The sequence below is a fragment of the Corythoichthys intestinalis genome, chromosome 5, assembly GCF_030265065.1.
Source record: "Corythoichthys intestinalis isolate RoL2023-P3 chromosome 5, ASM3026506v1, whole genome shotgun sequence".
In the NCBI taxonomy this organism is placed as follows: domain Eukaryota; kingdom Metazoa; phylum Chordata; class Actinopteri; order Syngnathiformes; family Syngnathidae; genus Corythoichthys; species Corythoichthys intestinalis.
In genome coordinates this window covers 60,355,442-60,378,609 of record NC_080399.1, presented here as the reverse complement: position 1 = coordinate 60,378,609, position 23,168 = coordinate 60,355,442, and the positions used below count along the sequence as shown (strand labels likewise).

Below are 23,168 nucleotides of genomic sequence, written 5' to 3'. Positions count from 1 at the left end.
TTTTTTTGCATGCTATCCTCATTAAAATATGAAAACCTATATATTTTTGAGTGGTTTTAGTAAAGCAGATAGTTTTTTTCATCTGTCTGATTCTGACAAAGATCAGATCACATTTGATAGTGGTTTTATGCAGAAATGTGACAAATTCCAAAAGGTTCAGATAGTTTTTCATTCCACTTTAATGAAAAGGACCAGTATGCAATGTAATAATACAGAAGAGCTATGTGGTCATATGATAATGTAAAATATTTTTCATATATTTTGACTGCTTGAAACTAAGCCTTAAACCATTTGAGGATTACGGTATATATGGAAGAAATACATTGTGTTATTGAGGTTGTAACAGAAACAATCAAAAGGCCTTTTCACACTAGCGCAAGCACCTTGCAGCGCACTGTGGTGAGGAGGCAGTACCAGTACAAACTGCTTTGCTTTGCCAAGGTGCGGCCAGAGTAATGCCAGTTTCACAGTAGCGGTAGCAGCACGTACTTTGCCCTTCAAAAACTTATTCATTGTGTCATCCTAGCCCAGTGCTTCTCAATTATTTTCTGTTATGCCCCCCCCAAGGAAGACGTAAATGTTTCACGCCCCCCCAAACTCTGCCGCCACTGTAAATAGTCTCATTTATCTATAATATTACTATTAGAAGTACAAATAAAAATAAGAGATCAACTTATAAAGTATAACTTTATTACCATTGTTTTGTTTGTAACAGAAGACTTAAAGCGCATCATTTTGCCTGAATTTAAAAAAAAAAAAAAGTCACATCCAAACTGTAAAAATACACTCAAGGTACATTTTTTACCATTTGATACTGAAAAATAAAATCAATAAATAATAATAAATTCAAATTGATTAGACACATTAACTCATGAGGACAATATGCCAAAAAATTTGACCGAAAAAACAAAACTGAATAGAAGAAAAAAATAGTGTCTTTGGACAGAAGGACAGTTTTTATTTTTGCTGCTCGCTACTCACGATATCACCTCCAGTTTGCAATGCTATGGGGTTATTTTGCACTGAGCATGCTAACAGTGCTCACTGGTTTACTGATATAACACTGACAAAGCGGGACGATTGTTGGCAATATTCGGCACGTTTTCGCTGAAAAACAACCAAGCGGCTTATCAATGAGATTAGGGTCTAATGTCTTTAAATGGCGTCTTAATTTATTTGGCTTCCGGGTGTCCGCTATAATCATTTTTAGACACAGTAAACAGTGGTCTTTCCTCATCTACCACTTTATTAAATGTCAAAGCCAGAAGGCAAACGGCCCGAAAAAAGCGCATTCTCGGCGGCCAAGGGAGAACCGTTGGTGAGGGCGGTCGTCGTGACGATCCCAAGCCGAAAATGGCACTTCTCGAGCGGATGCGTGAGAACCGGAGAAGACAGTGGGTCGCTGCGTGAGTCCGGCCGGAAAACGGCTTTCGAAAACGGCGCACAGCTCTCCAGCTCTTCACGAGTCTCTTCTGTGTGCTCTTGCTTACTTCAAAAATACTGCGCGCAATTTGAAAAACAGAGCGCCACTGCCACCCACTGAGTGGATGTGCAAGTACACTTTATTCTAGTATGGCAAAAAAAAAAAAAGTTCCCCGAGGCCACACGCGCCACCCCTGGCATTGCTCTGCGCCCCCCTGGGGGGGCGCGCCCCACTATTTGAGAAGTACTGTCCTAGCCCAAGGTGAAAGTGTAGGTAGCAGCCCCCCCAAAAGTCAACATATTATTGAAAAACATTTTGTAAATATTGTATTTTTTACAACTTAAAGGGTGTACGTCCATCACTATTTATGGTTAACCTGAAACTAGTGGTTGAGGTTAGGCCCCGTGCATTAAAATCCAATTTAAAGTTCACTTTACTTGATATCCCCATTGTATGTTGTTTATTTTTGATAATAGCTAGAGCCTGTGTGGAAAACCCACACTCACAAAAGTGTTGAAGGTGATTAAATGTCCTACAGTGGTATGAAAAAGTATCTGAACCTTTTGAAATTTCTCACATTTCTGCATTAAACCACCATCAAATGTGATCTGATCTTTGTCAAAATCACATAGATGAAAAAACTGTCTGCTTGAACTAATACCACCCAAACATTTATAGGTTTTCCTATTTTAATGAGGATAGCATGCAAACAATGACAGTATGTCTTGTTTGCATGCTATCCTCATGAGTGTCTTGTATGGAATCACAGAAGTGCCAAAATAAATGTAAAAAATGAATGAATGAAGAAATAAATATCAAGACAAATAAACGAAAACATAAAGGTATATTTGGTCATTTACACTTTTTTCCATTGACAAACAAACGGGAAAAAATGGACAATTTTTGTCATTGACTTTTACTTTTTATCGTTGAAAAAGGAACGGAAAAAACAATATATTTTTTTCTTTACCTTTTCTATTTAGCTTTTTGATGTCTTTAACTTTCTCTTTCGCAAATGCCTTTTGCCCTTACTTTTACCAAAAGGAATGGTCTGTCAGTCCAATGGTGTTAGGAGGGGTTTTCTAATCAGGAAAAGTTGATAAAAACTGATTACGCATAGGAAATCTGATTACGCATAGGAAATCTGATTACGCCTAAGGAAAGTGACGTCAAAGTTACAATAGCTAGGTATGTGGAATAAAATGTTCAGCCGGCCTACATTTCATGGATGGTGGAGGATGACATTTGGCTCAGACTTTCACTGACATCCCATGCCATACATAAAATGTAGGCTGGCTTAGCATTTTCCTCCCCATACCTAGCTATTGTCCACAGTTGTTGCCTAACACTTTCCCTTAAATCCTCCATGTTGTCCATTTCTTATTTATATTCGTCTGTCAGTTTAAGTGCCTTTGTAAATAATGTCGTTCAGTTTACGACACGTTCCTTCAGGTAAGATAGGAGTAATCAGTTATCTATTATAGTCTAAATTTATATATACAGTTGTATGAAAAAGTATCTGAATCTTTTGGAATTTCTCACATTTCTAAATAAAGTCACCATTAAATGAGATCTGATCTTTATCAAAATCAAACAGATGTAAAAACGGTGTCTGATTTTGCTAAAACCACCCAAACATTTATAGGTTTCATATTTTAATGAGGATAGCATGCAAACAATGACACAAGGGGGAAAAATAATTAAGTGAATCCTCTGCCTAAGGAGACTTAAAGAGCAATTAAAACCAATGTTTACCAAACAATTTAAGTCAGGTGTGTGACCAATCACTGATGAGGGGTTTAAAACTGCCCTGCCCACTATAAAACACACTCACACCTGGTAAGAATTGTCTTGATGAGAAACATTGTCTGATGTGCATCATGGCTCGGTCAAAAGAGATGTCTGAAGATCAAGGATTGTTGATTTGTAGAAAGCTGGGAAAGTATACAAAACCATCTCTAAAAGTCTGCATGTTCATCAATCGACAGTAGAAAAGTTGTCTACAAATTGAAAGAGTTTGGCACTGTTGCTTCTCTCCCAATGAGTGGCCATCAACCAAAGATGACGCCAAGAGTTCAACGCAGAATACTCAGAGAGGGAAAAAAAGAACCCTAGAGATTCTGCTAAAGACTTACAGAAATCACTGGCACAGTCCAATATCTCTGTGCACATACAGTGGGGCCACTAATTGTGCAAGTTCTCCCACTTGAAAATATTAGAGAGGCCTGTATTTGTCAACATGGGTAAACCTCAACCATGAGGGACAGAATGTGGGAAAAAAAACAGAAAATCACATTGTTTGATTTTTAAGGAATTTATTTGCAAATCATGGTAGAAAATAAGTATTTGGTCAATACCAAAAGTTCATCCCAATACTTTGTTATGTACCCTTTGTTGGCAATAACGGAGTCCAAATGTTTTCTGTAACTCTTCACAAGCTTTTCACACACTGTTGGTGGTATTTTGGCCCATCTCCTCTCGAGCAGTGATGTTTTGGGGCTGTATTTGGGCAACACGGACTTTCATCTCCACTCCAGGACCTTGAAATGCTTCTTACGAAACCACTCCTTTGTTGCCCTGCCAGTGTGTTTGGGATCATTGTCATGCTGAAAGACCCAGCCACGTTTCATCTTCAATGCCCTTGTTGATGGAAGGAGATTTTCACTCAAAATCTCTGGATACATGGCCCCATTTATTCTTTCCTCTTTCTTTCTTTTTACACAGAGCAGTCGTCCTGGTCCCTTTGCAGAAAAACAGCCCCAAAGCATGATGTTTCCACCTCCATGCTTCACAGTGGGTATGGTGTTCTTTGGATGCAATTCAGTATTCTTTCTCCTCCAAACACAAGAACCTGTGTTTCTACCAGCAAGTTCTATTTTGGTGTCATCTGACCATAACACATTCTCCCAGTCCTTTTCTGGATTATCCAAATGCTCTCTAGCAAACCGCAGACGGGCCTGGGCGTGTACTTTCTTCAGCAGGGGGACACGTCTGGCAGTGCAGGATTTGAGTCCCTGGCGGTGCATGGTGTTACTGATAGTAGCCTTTGTTACTGTGGTCCCAGCTCTCTGTAGGTCATTCACTAGGTTCCCCCGTATGGTTCTGGGATTTTTGCTCATCGTTCTTGTTATCATTTTGACGCCACAGGGTGAGATTTTGCATGGAGCCCCAGATCGAGGGAGATTATCAGTGGTCTTGTATGTCTTCCATTTTCTAATAATTGCTCCCATGATTGATTTCTTTACACCATGCGTTTTACCTATTGCAGATTTAGTCTTCCCAGCCTGGTGCAGGTCTACAATTTTGTCTCTGGTGTCCTTCGACAGCTCTTTGGTCTTGGCCATGGTGGAGTTTGGAGTGTTACTGACTGAGATTGTAGACCGGTGTCTTTTATACCGATAATGAGTTAAAACAGGTGCCATTAATACAGGTAACGAGTTGAGCCTCATTAGACCTCGTTAGAAGTTAAACCTCATTGACAGCCAGAGATCTTGCTTGTTTATAGGTGACCAAATACTTATTTTCCACTCTAATTTAGAAATAAAATTATTTTAAAAAAATCAAACAATGTGATTTTGTTTTTTTTGTTTTTTTCCCCCCACATTCTGTCTCTCATGGTTTAGATTTACCCATGTTGACAATTACAGGCTTTTCTAAACTTTTCAAGTAGGAGAAATTGCAAAATTGGTGGTTGACTAAATACTTATTTGCCCCACTGTATCAACTATTTGTAAAACTATGGCCAAGAATGGCGTTCATGGGAGGACTCCACGGAGGAAGCCACTGCTGTCAAAAAAAAAAAAAAAAACATTGTTGCTCGTTTAAATTTTGCAAAAAGGCACTTGGACACTCCACAGTAGTTTTGGCAAAATATTTTGTGGACTGATGAAACCAAAGTTGAATTGTTTGGGAGTAACACACAACGTCATGTGTGGAGGAAAAATGGAACAGGTCTCCAACATCAACACCTCATCCCCACCGTGAAGCATGGTAGAGGGAGCATTATGATTTGGGGCTGTTTGTTGCATCAGGGCCTGGACAACTTGCAATCATTAATAGAAAAAGGAATTCAAAAGTTTATCAGGATGTTTTGCAGGTCAACCTGTCAGACAGTTGAAGCTAAAAAGAGGATGGATACTGCAACAAGACAATGATCCACAACACATAAGGCAATCAACTTCAGAATGGTTTCAGAAGAACAAAATACACGTTCTGGAGTGGCCAAGTCAAAGGCCAGACTTGAACCCCATTGAGATGCTGTGGCATTACCTTAAGTCAGAAGAATGGGCTCAGATTAGTCCTGATCAATGTGCCAGACTGATCTGCAGCTACAGAAAGCTGGATGAAGTTGTGCTGACATAAGGGGGGGGGGGGGGCACAAAATATTAAATGTGATGGTTCACTTATTTATTTTCCCCCCTTCTGTCATTGTTTGCATACTATCCTCATTAAAATATGAAAACCTATAAATATTTGGGTGGTTTTAGTTAAAGCAGACACATTTTTTTCATCCGTGTGATTTTGATAAAGATCAAATCACATTTGATGGTGATTTCATGTAAAAATGTGAGAATATCCAAAAGGTTCAGATACTTTTTCATACCACTGTAAATAGAACTTTTTTGTTTGTGTGTCTTCCTTTCTTATGGACTCCGAAACGGCTAGCCAAATTTTGACGAAATTTTACACAGTTGTACTTTGTCTCTGGGAGTGTTGTTGGATGGGATTGATCTCTGTAGGCCTCTATTCCGTGCAGGAAATTAATTCGAAACTCCAAGAATCCCTGATCGTGGAGGCGACAGAGCCATCTTTTCGGCTAAAGACGTTAATATATATATATATATATATATATATATATATATATATATATATATATATATATATATATATAAATATATATATATATATATATATATGTGTGTGTGTGTGTGTGTGTGTGTGTGTGTGTGTATATATATATATATATATATATATATATATATATATACAGTGCCTTGCAAAAGTATTCGGCCCCCTTGAATCTTGCAACCTTTCGCCACATTCAGGCTTCAAACATAAAGATATGAAATTTAATTTTTTTGTCAAGAATCAACAACAAGTGGGACACAATCGTGAAGTGGAACAACATTTATTGGATAATTTAAACTTTTTTAACAAATAAAAAACTGAAAAGTGGGCCGTGCAATATTATTCGGCCCCTTTACTTTCAGTGCAGCAAACGCACTCCAGAAGTTCAGTGAGGATCTCTGAATGATCCAATGTTGTTCTAAATGACCGATGAGGATAAATAGAATCCACCTGTGTGTAATCAAGTCTCCGTATAAATGCACCTGCTCTGTGATAGTCTCAGGGTTCTGTTTAAAGTGCAGAGAGCCTTATGAAAACCAAGGAACCTACCAGGCAGGTCCGAGATACTGTTGTGGAGAAGTTTAAAGCTGGATTTGGATACAAAAAGATTTCCCAAGCTTTAAACATCTCAAGGAGCACTGTGCAAGCCATCATATTGAAATGGAAGGAGCATCAGACCACTGCAAATCTACCAAGACCCGGCCGTCCTTCCAAACTTTCTTCTCAAACAAGGAGAAAACTGATCAGAGATGCAGCCAAGAGGCCCATGATCACTCTGGATGAATTGCAGAGATCTACAGCTGAGGTGGGAGAGTCTGTCCATAGGACAACAATCAGTCGTACACTGCACAAATCTGGCCTTTATGGAAGGGTGGCAAGAAGAAAGCCATTTCTCAAAGATATCAATAAAAAGTCTCGTTTAAAGTTTGCCACAAGCCACCTGGGAGACACACCAAACATGTGGAAGAAGGTGCTCTGGTCAGATGAAACCAAAATTGAACTTTTTGGCCACAATGCAAAACGATATGTTTGGCGTAAAAGCAACACAGCTCATCACCCTGAACACACCATCCCCACTGTCAAACATGGTGGTGGCAGCATCATGGTTTGGGCCTGCTTTTCTTCAGCAGGGACAGGGAAGATGGTTAAAATTGACGGGAAGATGGATGCAGCCAAATACAGGAACATTCTGGAAGAAAACCTGTTGGTATCTGCACAAGACCTGAGACTGGGACGGAGATTTATCTTCCAACAGGACAATGATCCAAAATATAAAGCCAAATCTACAATGGAATGGTTCAAAAATAAACATATCCAGGTGTTAGAATGGCCAAGTCAAAGTCCAGACCTGAATCCAATCGAGAATCTGTGGAAAGAGCTGAAGACTGCTGTTCACAAACACTCTCCATCCAACCTCACTGAGCTCGAGCTGTTTTGCAAGGAAGAATGGGCAAGAATGTCAGTCTCTCGATGTGCAAAACTGATAGAAACATACCCCAAGCGACTTGCAGCTGTAATTGGAGCAAAAGGTGGCGCTACAAAGTATTAACGCAATGGGGCCGAATAATATTGCACGCCCCACTTTTCAGTTTTTTATTTGTTAAAAAAGTTTAAATTATCCAATAAATTTTGTTCCACTTCACGATTGTGTCCCACTTGTTGTTGATACTTGACAAAAAATTAATATTTTATATCTTTATGTTTGAAGCCTGAAATGTGGCGAAAGGTTGCAAGGTTCAAGGGGGCCGAATACTTTTGCAAGGCATTGTATATATATATATATATATATATATATATATATATATATATATATATATATATATATATATATATATATATATTTATATGTAGAGTCCCTTACGATTGCAATGTTACAGTTGGCTTTCAAAATTAACGTTTCATGTACAAATTTATATGTGCTGTGAAGATACGTTGTTGCTTTGAGTGCTCCACAGCAAGACGCTGGATTAAAAAAAAAAAAAATGCAATTTTCTGGAAAATATTAAGGGATTCATTTCAGCTGGATATTCATACTGTAGCGACTGGTATTTATTATCACGCCCGCAATGGTTCATGGGTAGTTGTGGCAACCATGACTGAGAGTGGTGGTTTCCGTTGTTATGTTCGATAAAGGCATAGTCTCTTGGGGTCGTGTGGTTTATAGGCAACAAGAGCAGCAAGTGTGAAACATAAAAACTCTCTCATTCTTGTCACTGTTGCTCGCCACAATTTTGTGCACAGTGATGGAAAACCGATTGCGCATTAACCAACTTATAGTGACCTTTCACTATGACTACATTACAGCTGCATCTTTAAGGAAAGTATGTTTTAGCTGTGATTTGCCGGGCCGTACTGCTACTATTATTCCTAGTTGGAAAGCCCCTTCCACGGCCATGCGACTGACAAAACATTACTTTTGGTAAAAGCAAAGGCAATTGCAGGATAAAAAGGCAAAGGCAATGAAAAGCTAAATAGAAAAGGCTAGAAAGATAACAAATCCCATTGTTTTTTCCGTTGTGCTTTTCAATGTCAAAAAGTAAAAGTGGATGACAAAGAAGTGGATAACTTCTTCCTGCCTTCGACGGGGGCGGACGTGTTTCTTCGCTGCTCTTGCTCTTTCTGCTATCTTTTGTCAGTCTAGTCAGTCTGCTTTTTTTGTATTTTTTTTCCTCTATGGACCAACTGTTGCCGATCTGATTAGTTGTTCCCTCAGCGCTACTGACAAGATTTTTTTCAACAAGACACGGCACCCCGGGAGAGCCGTCCTGCACGGATGGGACCTTTGTGGCAGGCTTCGTGAAGGAATCATGGGACCACTGGAAGCCCGCCTGTCTCACTGTCCTATCCGTGGAAGATATCGAGGATATTTGGCTGTTTGACTTGATGGTCGTGGGTTTTCATCTGCTTGGCTCGGGAGGTGCCCTGCTGTACCGGAAAGTTTCCAAGACAGCAACTTTCAAGGACATTGACAAATTGTCCACAGATCAAATGGTGCAATTCAAGGCTTTGGAAGACCGGGTGAAAGCTCAGATTGTGACTTATCCCGTGAGAATACGGTTCAGTCCGAGTAAGGATGGAGAAAGGCGGGTGACATCTGGCACCAAATGGTGGAACTGTTGAGGCTGACCGTGACTGTTGGCAGTGACTTGAGGGAACTGAGGTCTCGCCTTTGACTGACGACTACCTATTAAATTTTTGATTCGGCTTGAATTATTATAATTTTTCCTTAGCCGACCCCCCCCCCCCCCCCCACCACCTCCACCCTCCCTTTCCTTGGGAGAGCCACACAGATGGTCCTTATCTCATGCCCTTGATCTCTCCTCCCAAGACCGGTTGCAGAGTTCTGTGACTCTTATTTTGTCTGTATGCACACACAAATGCTGATGTACATATGCACAATTACGCATCCACCCACATCCCTACCCCCATTTAAATCCGCCTCCATCCTTCAAACTATGACATTTCCTCCTCCTACCAGCCATGAGTTGGAAGTTCCTTATTTTCATATAAAAAATTCCTGCACGTGATCTGTGCGTTGTGTCATATCCATGCTATGTTGTATGATGTGTGTTCACTGTAACTTGCCCGCAAATGCTCATTTCTGGAGAGAGAACGTTGGCGGCACGGTTCATCTGCAGCGGCCTGATGCTCACTCATCGAACGTAATTTCGTTGTCATGTCTGTGTGCCAATGACTATTAAAACTCTGTATTCCTGTATTCTCTGTATTCAAAAAGTATCAATATATGACAAAACATGCCTTTTTAATTCTTGCACTCCTATGATTCCATCGTCCAGCACGTGTGTGATTGGAGCAGTATAATACAGTTATGCGCCAACTCAATAGGTTTGATGTCATTCAGCAAAACCCGTTTTCATACATAAGGCACACTGTCAACTTTGGAAAAAATAAAAGAATTTTAAGTGCGCCTTGTTGTCCAGAAAAATATGTTTATTTGTAAATAGTTCTATATTTAGCTTTGCAAATTCTATTTTTTTAAACTGTGTATAGATAAAGTTGTATCTATATATCAGTATTTATTTATATAATAAACATCTGATATAATGGATGTTATATATATTTTTTTAATTTCTAAATTAGTACGTACTGTATTTTCCACACTATAACGTGCATAGGAGTATAAGGCGCACCCTGAATGAATAACCTATTTGAATTTTTTTTTTTTTTTTTTTTAAATATATAGGGCGCACCACATTAAAAGGCGCAGTAGTAGTAGTAGTAGTAGTCAGGATTGCATTATGCATCCCCTAGCTCGAGCGGCGCTAAAGGGTATTAACCAATATTGATCCATATATAAGGCGCACTGTCTGTTTTGAGAAAATAGAAGCGTTTTATGTGCGCCTTATAGTGCAGAAAATACAGTACAAATATTGTTAGTGGTTAATTCATTAATATCCCCCATAATTTGAAGAGCCATTTAGAAGCCGTAAGGCTATTTTTAGTGAACCTTTTCTCTAAAAATAGCTGGAATGCCCGTCACTGGAACAAACAATAGAAGACCATATTGCACAAACATAAAACTTTGAGTTTACCTAATGCTCTCTAGAAGAAATTCTAACACTCCCCAAAGTCCTTGTTTGTTTTCAAATGATTTTTATCAATTTATTTGCTATAGTAATCGTAATTGGTAAACAATATAAGTAGCTAGTAGCAGAGTGACAGTTTGATAACATGTAAAAATGTATATTTTATCCAAACCTTGAGTGCTTCCTGTGAAAAATAAACCAAGAGAGACAGAGGAGGGGATGGAGGAGAAAGATCTACTGTTAGTAAAAGTATAAAGTAAAAATTTCAATAACTGCAACTATGGTTACATAATCATTTTTAACAAAATTATAACTAGCATAGATTATTAACTGGAAGTATAATGTCTTGCAAGCAAAGTAAAAAAAAAAAAAAACTAAAAAAACACATTGTCATAATGGAGTATTGTGGGTAAAATCTTTCAGGAAAAGATTAGTCTAATACATTTTGATAAAGTAGCTCCTAATACAGTATCACATGCCATTATATGTTTAAATAGACTTCCATTTTTTCTTGGTTTATTCTCGACCACTTGTCTTGTTTACAATTGTAGGTGAGCTAAAGCAATACCAGTTGTAAATCCATTATGAATTGGTTAAAATGTTCATGAAAAAAAATCATTCTGATGGAATCATTATTTCTATATTTCAAGTATCAAATCTTGTTGTCTCGACATACAGGGTGACCCCAAAAAAAGTTTACACTGCCATAATACAACTTAAATGCCATGTTTATTCATCTTAGAATTAGAATTTAATCACAAATTATACATTATTGTAAAGAACATGTACAGTACACTCTATTTTTCAATGTGTCCTCCCTTAAGTGTCACAACAGCCTCCAGGCGCCTGCGGAACGCTTGACAGGTCTTCTTCATGTAGGATGCTGTCATCTTTTCCCAAGATCTAACAATGGACCTCTCCAAGGCTGCCACAGAAGTTTGTGGCTTCTTACAGGCACTGTCCTCCACAGTTGCCCATATGCTATAATCCAGGGGATTGAGATCTGGATTCTGGGGTGGCCACATATCACCTTGTCAATCAACTTTTTGGTCCGCACAGATCGGCACTTCCAGACCCAGGTTTTCGTGAGGCTGTTCCAGTATCTTTCAGCTTCTTTTTAACTTTGTAGACTGCACATCTGGATATTCTCGGATTTGCTGCAATCTCAGTAGGTGTCAGACCGGCACGCAGCAATTCAGGTACAGCTAAAGTTTTCTTCATATTCAGCAGAAGCACAGGAATTGTAGAGACGAGAGATTACCAGCTGCATTGAGTGACCTTAATGAATCACTTAAGCATGACAACCTATTTAGATATGTTTCAATGGCTTTTAATCAAGCAGTACACTGAGTGTAAACTTTTTTTTTGATCACCCTGTATTCTTACCCCCATGCTAACATCGCCCAGTTTACAAGTGCTGGTTAACACCTTTCTGGATTTTTGTTGTTGTTGTCGTTTTTAACGCCGTTTTTTTTAACCTTGTCCAGCAAAACCAGCATGGAACTCCAACAAATAGTCAACAATTGTGTCTTCATGTTAATCCTTGTGATGCTATTGAGATGACTGCTAAACACTCAACGCAAAGTTTAACGATTTATTTCTATGTGCAATTTTTGTGTGGTGTGATAACAGGGTTTATGTGAAGGGAAACAAACTATTAATCATAGTGTACAGTGGTATGAAAAAGTATCTGAACCTTTTAGAATTTCTTACATTTCTGCATAAAAACACCATCAAATGTGATCTGATCTTTGTCAAAATCACACAGATGAAAAAACTGTCTGCTTTAACTAAAAAAAAAGAAAAGAAAAAAAAAAAAAAACGAAAAAAAAAAAAAACATTTATAGGTTTTCATATTTTGATGAGGATAGTATGCAAGCAATGACATAAGGGAAAAAATAGGTAAGTGAACCATCACATTTAATATTTTGTGGTCCCCCTTTGGCAGCAATTCCTTCAACCAGACGCTTCCTGTAGCTGCAGATCAGTCTGGCATATCGATCAGGACTAATCTTGGCCCATTCTTCGCTACAAAACGGATGTAGTTCAGTCAGATTCCTGGATTGTCTGACATGAATCGCTGTCTTTAGGTCATACCACAGCATCTCAATCGGGTTCAAGTCTGGACTTTGGCTTGGCCACTCCAGAACGTATATTTTGTTCTTCTGAAACCATTCTGAAGTTGATTTACTTCTGTGTTTTGGATCATTGTCTTGTTGTAGCATCCATCCTCTTTTTAGCTTCAACTGTCTGACAGACGGCCTCATGTTTTCCTTCAAAACATCCTGATAAACTTTTGAATTCATTCTTCCATTGATAATTGTAAGTTGTCCAGGCCCCGAGGGAAGAAAACAGCCCCAAATCATGATGCTCCCTCCACCATGCTTCATGGTGGGGATGAGGTATTGATGTTGGTGAGCTGTTCCAATTTTCCTCCACACATGACGTTTGTGTGTTACTCCCAAACAACTGAACTTGGGTTTCATCAGTCCACCAAATATTTAGCCAAAACTTCTGTGGCGTGTCCACGTGCCTTTTTGCGAACATTAAAGGAGCAACAATGTTTTTTTAGACAACAGTGGCTTCCTCCGTGGAGTCCTCCCATGAACACCATTCTTTGCCGGTTTTACATATAGTTGATTTGTGCACAGAGATAATGTACTTTGCCAGTAATTTCTGTAAGTCTTTAGCAGACACTCTAGGGTTCTTTTTTTATCTCTTTGAATATTCGGCGCTGAACTCTTGACGTCATCTTTGGTGGACGGCCACTCCTTAGGAGGGTAGTACCAGTTCCAAACTCTCTCCATTTGTAGACAACTTCTCTGACTGTCGATTGATGAACATCCAGACTTTTGGATATGGTTTTGTATCCATTCCCAGCTTTATACAAATCAACAATCCTTGATCATAGGTCTTCAGACAGCTCTTTTGACCGAACCATGATGCACATCAGACAATGCTTCTCATCAAGACATTTCTTACCAGGTGTGTGTTTTATAGTGGACAGGGCAGCTTTAAACCACTTATCAGTGATTGGGCACACACCTGACTTAAAGTGTTTGGTAAAAAATTGGTTTCAATTGCTCTTTAAGTCTCCTTAGACAGATGGTTCATTTACTTATTTGTCCCCTTTCTGTCATTGTTTGCATGTTATCTTCATTAAAATATGAACACCTATAAATGTTTGGTTGATTTTAGTTGGTTAAAGCAGACATTGTATTTTCATCTGTGTAATTTTGACAAAGATCAGAACACATGATGGTTATTTTATGCAGAAATGTAAGAAATTCCAAAAGGTTCAGATACTTTTTCATACCACTGTATCAACTACAAGCTGTACTTTATTTGCCTTGCTGAGGTGTACATTTTACTGTAGTTTTAGGTCTTTGCTACTGACTGTTTGAGAAACAGAGACATTTTCATTAGGTTGTATTGCCAATACATATAATCTGATATTAGAGCCTTACCTCCTCGTCTTCAAATCCGGTCAGGTCCCATTCATAATTAAGTCTCATTTGTCTCCTCTTCCAATGCTCCATGAACATGGCAGCTGTTATTTAAAGACAAAGTAGAACAAAAATATGGTAACACAAGCAAGTTAGGAAGATGGTTGTTTCTTTGCCATTTTAAAATACACCTGTCTCACTGAGTTTGGACCACATGAATTCTAGAATGTGCAAATAATGAAATACAATGGTTCTCTCCCCCACAAAAAAGCCAGAAAAAAAACAGGCTCCAAATTTTGGTAGGTGTCATTTCCTGATTGTTTGTCCAAATAAAAAGAGACTGCAGCTATAAAGTTTTTTTTCAGATAATTTAAAAATGAGAATAATTGTATTTTAGTGGTGGTATATTATTTAAAGTGTATGCTCAGGGCAAGATGTCTTTTATTGATGGCATTTTGAATCCACAAAGATATCGTGAAGAGATATTGAGGGCCGCTATTGTGGCATCGATGCAAAACCATCACCTCATGTAGAAGCGCGATAATGCATGCAAATTTCTGAAAGTTGAAAACATCCTAGGTTTTGCATGGCCAGCATATGGACATGTCACCCATTCAGCATGTTTGAGACACTTTGGCCAATACAACAAGCATGTTAGCACTGAGCGTTTCAGCAACCCCCACCGGCAGACATGAGACACGTGAGAACTTCTCAAACAAAGGGGAATGGTTCAGAAAAACGACTTTTCCATTTTTAAACAGGGAATGGCCAAAAGTGAAATTTGGATGCACCCTCCCACAAGTGTCATGTTCAAGACGACATTTAAGCAACAGACAAACCAAAACTGAAAACCTAATTTAAAGTGCGGACAGGATAAAAAAATGTCTTGAATAGCATTATGATGTGAATTAGAATTATATTTTGAGACGATTCGACTATATACAACAATTTGGCAAAGCACAGATGACGAGAAATTAGTCTTTCAATCCGCTGTTTAGCCACGCCTATCATTGTAGGGCTCTAGCGTACCCAACAGGAGGATGACGTCGGCAGGGTCATGGTTTCATTTGATTTAGAATTCTGCCCATTAAGGGGGAATTATTCAGAACGAGGAAAATGCGACGAAGAGAGCCACAAAATTTCCTTGATTCAGTCTCTTTACTCCATTTTTTTTTTCAGGATATTCTTTTTATCGAAGTATTTTCCCCAGTTGCTAAATAAATGGTATGGTCAGGACAAATAACAGTCTTAATGGAATATCAAATAATAAAAATGCATATATTCAATACAGCATGGCAAAATTACTCCATAATGGCCAAAACTGTCGACTTCACCTTTGCTGTCACATCTCCCGACTGATATTTTATGCCACCAAAGTTAGTCCGGCTTTTGTCATTTCCCTGCCCCGGCTTCGGAGAATGTAAACAAACCATGAGGCATGACAGCTAGCCGACTTGCTAACCCGAACCGAGTAACGTCTCAAAGTCTTATTTTCGCTTTTCGAAGCGAAAATAAGCTTGCCGGGGAAGCAACTGGAGAGTACTGCCAGACAAAACGGCCGACGTCGGAGGAGCGCGTAGCTGCCACATGGTCAACACGAATATGACGTAAAATAATGCTTTACTACATGGCAAAGACATGAACAGAGAGCGGCGTGCAGTTGTTGTGCAGCGAACATGACAGGGTGTGTCTGAGGAGAACTTTTCTACATGTCCGTGCATGATCAAACATAGGTAAACAGTCCTTTATTTAAAGAAAGCTGATAGTGTTTACTTTGTAATCGCTGTATTCGTGGCCATTTTTAACACAAAGTTGCAATTTCTGATGGGGTTGAAAATTTGACAGAACATCGGGCACACGAAGAGGGCAATAAGCCGAGTATAGAGGGGGTTGTGCAAACAATGGTAATGGTGTTATACTTGTATAGCGCTTTTCCACAGCCGCCGGTCGTCGGCTGAGTGGCATTCTCGGTGGGCAATCAGCCACAAAATGCAAGCCACCTCCATATTAAAATGTGTCCAATGATCACAGTATTTGACATTATACAAAACACAATGTTTACTCACTTCCTCGTAAGTCCAATGGTCCCACAGTAGTAGGCCTTATTTTGGCCAATATCCACGGTGAACGGGAACCTTTAGAAACCCAAAAAGGTTCAAAAGTCTCTGCCTGTTGCAGCAACAATTTTCTGCAGCCGTTTAGCTGGCGTGATACGAAAAATAAACGAATTGATCCGCAAAATCAGCTGAATCCGCAGCCCATTTGCATGCTATAATGAATTACTATATTGTGAGATGATGACCTGGGTGACGGCACATTCACATTCGTCCTAAACCCGACACTGAAGCCGGAAGTCACTCATTTTTATGGTGCGGGATTCAAAAATTGAATATATAAAACGATCGCTTCCCCACACATCCAAGCGGTCCATTTCATTCAGGAGCACAAATCACCGCGTGAAATATGAAATAAACATGCTTTTTGGTGTCATACGCACTTTAAAGGGTATCAAAGGGATGCAAAAATATGTGAACGGGGCTTCCATATACTGTGTGTGAGCGTGTGCATGTGTGTACGTTTTCCTACCCACCCCAAAGGGCCATGAATATCGAGAAGAATACAGTAGCCGGGTTGTCGAATAAGTGACTGGCCCTTGCAGTTCCACAAGCAGAACTCAGCTTCCAATAGCTGCACACTTTATCACACAAAGGACACATGGTGATGTTGTTTTTTTGGTGGCATATCTCCATGCTGTAAAGACAAAATCAAAGCATAATGTTACGTATCGGTGAGAGAGAAAATAGTACGTGAAAAACTTGGTTGACCTGAAGGTTCAAATGCACTAATTAATTTATAATGTGATCCCCTTTGAACATTCAAACAAGCATTTTTTTTGTTTTGTTTTAACCAGTCCTGTTCAGCTGCATGGTCTTGCAAAATGGTAAATCTGAATACCTATTTATGCGGAAACAGTTTACCTGTGGAGTTTTAAGTTTGCTGTTTTTCTTTTTCTTAATAGTGAATTTTTTTTTTTTTTTTTTGGAAATTGCAGCAGGACAGAAAAGGGTTTAAGGTGAGAGAGACGGAACATATATGGGAAATAGAAATACAAAGCAAACCAAAAAGTAGTGGAATTATCATAAAACAGTACATAATGACAAGAACATTAGAAATGGTTGCTTTCTTATTTGTGAATGGAAGGGAACACCCTGTGAGGAAAAGATGCAAAAACTATGAGTACAAAATTGGAGAGGATAAGAAAAGGAAGAACAGAATGGGGTAGTGAGCGAGACCGTAATGTGTATGTGAGTTATCACCTGTAAGAATGCAAAAGAAAGGCCAGTCTGGGGGGTAGGGGTTGATGTCATAATACAAGCTGTGTCAATGTTAGTTGCAGATGTGGGTAGTAACATTTACTCCGTTACATTTACTTGAGTAACTTTTTGATAAAAATGTACGTTTTACCATGCTATAAGAAGATGAAACGCTACACTTACTCCACGACTTTGGACTACACTCGAGTCGTTACATTAATCCAATTAATTCTACATACTGTATTAGATTTGACTATATGTTTGCTAGTAGCTTTACCAGTGCATAGACTTCATAATGTATTGACGGGTCAGAGGCACTGAGCCTCGCATTCAAGTAGGGGGCCGCCCACATCAAGAGCAGCTATTCACAAGGGTAACCCTAACCCTACCCGAACCCTACGCACGCTGCGATCTAACGCCAGATTTCGGTTGAAAAAGTACGAAAGCTGCACCGCTTTCAAAGAGAAAGGATTGTCTCAGGAGTGAAAAGTAAAATAAATGCTAACTGCACGTTTTTTTTTGCTTTTAACCAAGGATCGAGACTGTTATACGTCCATATCTATGAAGAAGACAGGGATTTAAGCATTTATTCACAAGAATTTTCACCGGAAAAGCTCTGTTTACATAAGGTGGCCGCTAGCTACTGTAACCCTTACTTTTCGAGGCTGTGAGACTGTGGGCAGATCGGGTTACTGTTTCCATGTTGTTTTTTTTATTTACTTTGTCTTCTCTACTATAATGAGGACCAACAAGGCAGGACAGTATAACTCTGCTTTATTCTTTCAGCGCGGTGCAGACCAGAACTCTCTCGTGTTCAACTCAAAAACGTCCTACCACAACACAACCCGTGAGGAACTAATATTCGAACAAGAACTAAATTTATACAACATAACATTGAATATAAATAAACACTGCATCACATTTGGAAACATAAATATATAATAAAATAAGTAATAGCCCATATAAATAAAATAATCTGAAATGAGCCAAAACACAAAGAATGAAATGATAATAATAATACACAATTGCTGCTTACACTACATTCACTAATAGACTAGCATTGTACTTCGACATATTTTCGTAAAATAAATGCTGACTGCACGTTTTTTTGTTGTTGCTTTTAATCAAGAATCGACTGTTTGACGCCCATATCTAAAAATAATTCGGGGATTTAAGCATTTATTCACAAGAATTTTCACCGGAAAAACTCTGTTTACATCAGACGGCCGCTAGCTACAGTGACCAGGGGTTCCCAACCTATTCCACTAAGGCACACTGTGGGTGCAGGATTTCATTCTTACCAAACAAGATGACAACACTTTTTCCCCAATCTGGTGTTTTACAAGTGCAATCAGTTGATTGCAGTCAGGTGTGGCTTGTTTTAGCAGAAGCCTCATTGGTTCAACTGTCTCTGCTGGATCGGCTGGAACAAAAACCAGGACCCACAGTGTGCCTTGAGGACTGGGTTGAAAACCCCTGAGCTACACTCACTAACAGACTAGCACTGTATTTCGACATATTTAAGGAAAATAAATGCTAACTGCACGTTTTTTTTGCTTTCAACCAAGGATCAAGACTGTTTTACGTCCATATCTATAAAGAATTCGGGATTTAAGCATTTATTCACAACAATTTTCACCGGAAAACCTCTGTTTACATCAGGTGGTCGCTAGCTACATTCACTAACAGACTAGCACTGCACTTCGAAATATTATAGTATAATATTCACGCAAAATAAATGCTAACTTTTTTTTTGCTTTTAACCAAGAATCGAGACCATTTTGCGTCCATGTCTATAAAGAATTCAGGGATTTAACGATTTATTCACAAGAATTTTCAACAAAACATTTGCTCTTTGTAATTCCACTCAGTCAGCTTTGACGGCCTCGCCAACAATGCAGGCCCCCTATTTATCGGCCCTGCACCCCGTCAATACATTATGAAGTGTAACCAATGAGATGTTGCAACAGTAATCACATGACTCCATTATACGAATAGCGTACTGCACGAATGCTAGTTTAGACCGCAAGGCTGCGTGACATCACCATCATAAATCGGAAGGGTGCCAGCATAGAAGCACGCTCGCATACAACCCAGGCTAGTACTGCTTGTTTTCTGCTGGTAATCTTTCAAAAAAAGAACCTGCCGAGCAAACACTGGTGCTATGAAACTTGTAGAAACGACTCTAGACTTTATGACCGTCCACATATGAACAATGTTTTCTTCATACCTTTCCCGAAGCGAAAAACTCCCCCAAAAAAGAGGGAAAAAATGTGAACAATGGATCAATTTGTCCGGACGTCCAAAAGACCAGTTTAATGCCACCAAGGTGAAGCCATTCACCTTCATATGCAGGAAACATTTTGCCATGGTCCTACAGATGACAATCCTGATCTACTGCTGCCACAGCCTGCCCCGAAGAGGTAAGCTATATATATTACAACAGTCGTATAGGCCTATTTTTCTAAAATACAGATAGTTAAATAAAATAGCAGTGTTTGGCCTTGGTCTTTTGATAGTAAGCCTGTTCATGCCTAAAGGCAGGCTTTCGATTTAACAGCTTTACATTTTCTGTTGTAAAGAAACAACCTTAGTAAGGGGGAAGTGTAAATACATTAATAGAATTAAGATTTGTTATTAATGAAAAAATTAAAAGTGTTCGTTGGCTGTCACTGAGTAGTATTTGTGGTTGCCACACAAAAATACCAATATAAATTACCCCCAAGAACGGTTGTAGAGAGGCGTAAGACAACCAGAGGATGTAAAATATAGGAAAGACAGGGCATATGGTGGTAAAGGATAGCTTGTTAAAATAGGAGAATGTAATAGTCAGTGGAGTAAGGCAATGTACACAAGAAAAAGGTATCGATAAAAAAGCTACCTCTGGATCAGGTCAGCTCTTTTTCCAGTCTTTTTCAGCCCTTGACACTCAAGCCATCTCTTTAACAGAACATTTGTATGTTCTTCCACATCTTTACCAGTGAATTTGCCACCAGCGACATCATTTTCAGACAGAATTGGTAGGTTTAGCTCAGTAATCATCTCGTTCATACACTATTGACATGCATCTAACATGAGGGACAAACACGAGTTTGACCCCCCTAGCAACAGTTGCTAACATCATGAATATTAATGCGCAAAGGTGACGTGTTACGTGCAGTACGCTATTGGACGTAACCATACAGTCACATGACCATACACAAGTTTGCAATCGGATCATGCAGGCCTGTTTAAACACGTGGCGTCTTAAAAGCACCATAAAAAATAAACGACTTCACACATAGCACTGCCATCAACATTACTGGAAAGCACAGTTTTTTGGCATGGACAGACCGTGGAAAATCAGAGATTATAATTGTTAATTAATTTCATGGTAGGAATTGTCTTCACCAGTAGGCACCCCCGCTCTTTGGACGGGTGATGTTTCATTTCTGTAGATTTTTCTAGCCGGAATTTGATGATTTATGTTTATTTTTTTGGTCTAATATGGTGACGTAATATGATATAGTAAAATATATTAATAACAGTATAATAATAACAGTTATAGACATATATACATTGTGTTGAGGGAACAAACTATTTTTAAAAATTCATATATAATAAGCAGTTACCCATTACTTGAGTATTCTTCTCACCAAATACTTTTTTTTACTTCTACTTGAGTCTTTTTTTTTTGGATGACTTCTTACAGTATACTTTTACTTGAGTAATACTGCTTTGAAGTAACGGTACTCTTACTTGAGTAAAAGTTTTGGCTACTCTACCCACCTCTGGTTAGTGGTCCCAAAGCAAGCAAATAAGTCCTTTAGCACAGCCCATGTCCGGTCCTCGAGAGCCCCTATCCAGCTTTCATTTCCATGTCTCCTTCCATTAATGCACCTGAATCAAATGACTAGCCAATCAAGAAGCTCTGCCAGACACTGATAACAATCCTGATTATTTGATTCAGGTGTGTTGGAGGAGGGAACCATGGAAAGCAAGCTGGATAGGGGCTCTCGAGGAACAGACTTGGGCACCCCTGATTTAGCATGTCTTTATAAAATTAGTAGGAGTTAAAGACCGTCAAACAAGCATGTTAGTCATCTGGTGTATGGGGAGTTTCTGTGCCAGCACACTAAGGAAGGGCGGACTTGGCCCCGCCCACCTGCAAAGGAGTTGGGCCTTCACGCCCAGTCAGTGGGGATCCAGTCAAGAGGGCACCATCCACCAACAGGGCCTGATGCTGGGGCACTGAAAATTGGCGAGGGATCCTGGAGAAAGGAGATGAAGCCAGGGACCAGAGCTTGGGGGATAGAGGGGGTACGGCATCCGCATCACCATACCCTGTGCAAGCCCCCTGGGGACCCTGACTGAGAATGTGCCCAATGTGCAAAAATTATACAGTGGATGCTGTATGTGCTGAGTATGTGATGTAGGAGGCTAGGCTCTGTGAGCCCGGGTAAAATGACACATCCTGCCTCACAATATGACACTGTGTCACATACTTAAAAACTTTTAATTGTTCAATTTCAAAAATTTTCCCACAAATCTATCTTTACTATACGGGTCAATTGGTTAATAACTGCGACCAATCTAATCTAAACTGATCTAATCTGCTTTCTTGAAAATGCAATGTTAAAGGCTAGGAGGCAAGGAGGGTTTTATTATTTGTATTTGTATATTTAGTCAATTAATCGCATGATAATAATAATGATAATAAAAAAATTTTTTAAATTAAAAAAATACAATTCACGTAGATTTTGAAGTTTTTTTTACTTCAAAACGGCAAATTTCGCCAAAAGGTGAGAGATTTTCATGCCTGAAGAAATCCCAAATCAGGATTTGACCGTATTCAGGCCCATTTCTTTCCAATTAACTTGGTAGACAGCAAAGCAAAGAAATACAGTAAATCACTGGACAACCTACAGTGGTTCTGTGATTTTGAATTTAGCTGGTGTCTAATCCCCTGTCACAAGACCCCGAAACGCCACAGAAGGAGGTACGATTGGAACTAATCTGAAAATGAAACTAACACTCTTCAGTCTGACTGTCTTAAAAAAACGGAGATGTTCAAATCTCTGAAATGGAATGCTTCACTTAACGAAGAACCATTTCCAAACTTTCGGAAGCCAGCACAAAAGACCCTGACATTCAGCATCGGGAACATAAACAAAGCCCACAAATCCACATTATGTGACCAACACAACTGATCTATTCTGAGAATTGCCACAAATGAATTTACTCCTTAATTATTTTTTATTTATATTACTGGTACTAATGATGTAACCCTGTGATACATTGCAACAAATCTAAAGTAGATGGCACTTACCAGTTGTAAGTCCCACACACTGGAAGAAGAACCAAAAAGCACCAAAAAGGATTTCAGATTCCTTAGGAAATACGATCTACTCATTCCTATCTTGTACACAGACATGCACACTTGCACACATGACTTGCACACATCTAATCTTAACGTCCTTCCTAATGGTAGCAGTAGGTTGAGTTGTGGTCCAGGTCATTCTAGGCTCTTTAGTTTTGCAAGTGTTGAGAACCAGTAAATGCCCAGGTGGCCAGACCACATCCTTCATACAACTAACAATCGCAGCGCCCT

The 23,168-nt window shown here is 39.2% G+C and overlaps 1 protein-coding gene across 1 annotated transcript in view; it reads right to left on the bottom strand.

Annotated features, from left to right (window-relative positions):
- Positions 1 to 23,168, bottom strand: part of LOC130916303 (anoctamin-1-like) — a 122,760-nt gene that overhangs the window by 50,966 nt on the left and 48,626 nt on the right. Inside the window, exons 11-12 of the mRNA XM_057836919.1 lie at positions 16,855 to 17,015; positions 14,286 to 14,368 (exon numbers count right to left, since the gene is read on the bottom strand). Coding sequence (XP_057692902.1) covers positions 14,286 to 14,368; positions 16,855 to 17,015 — 244 coding nt within the window. The remainder of the gene's footprint in view (positions 1 to 14,285; positions 14,369 to 16,854; positions 17,016 to 23,168) is intronic.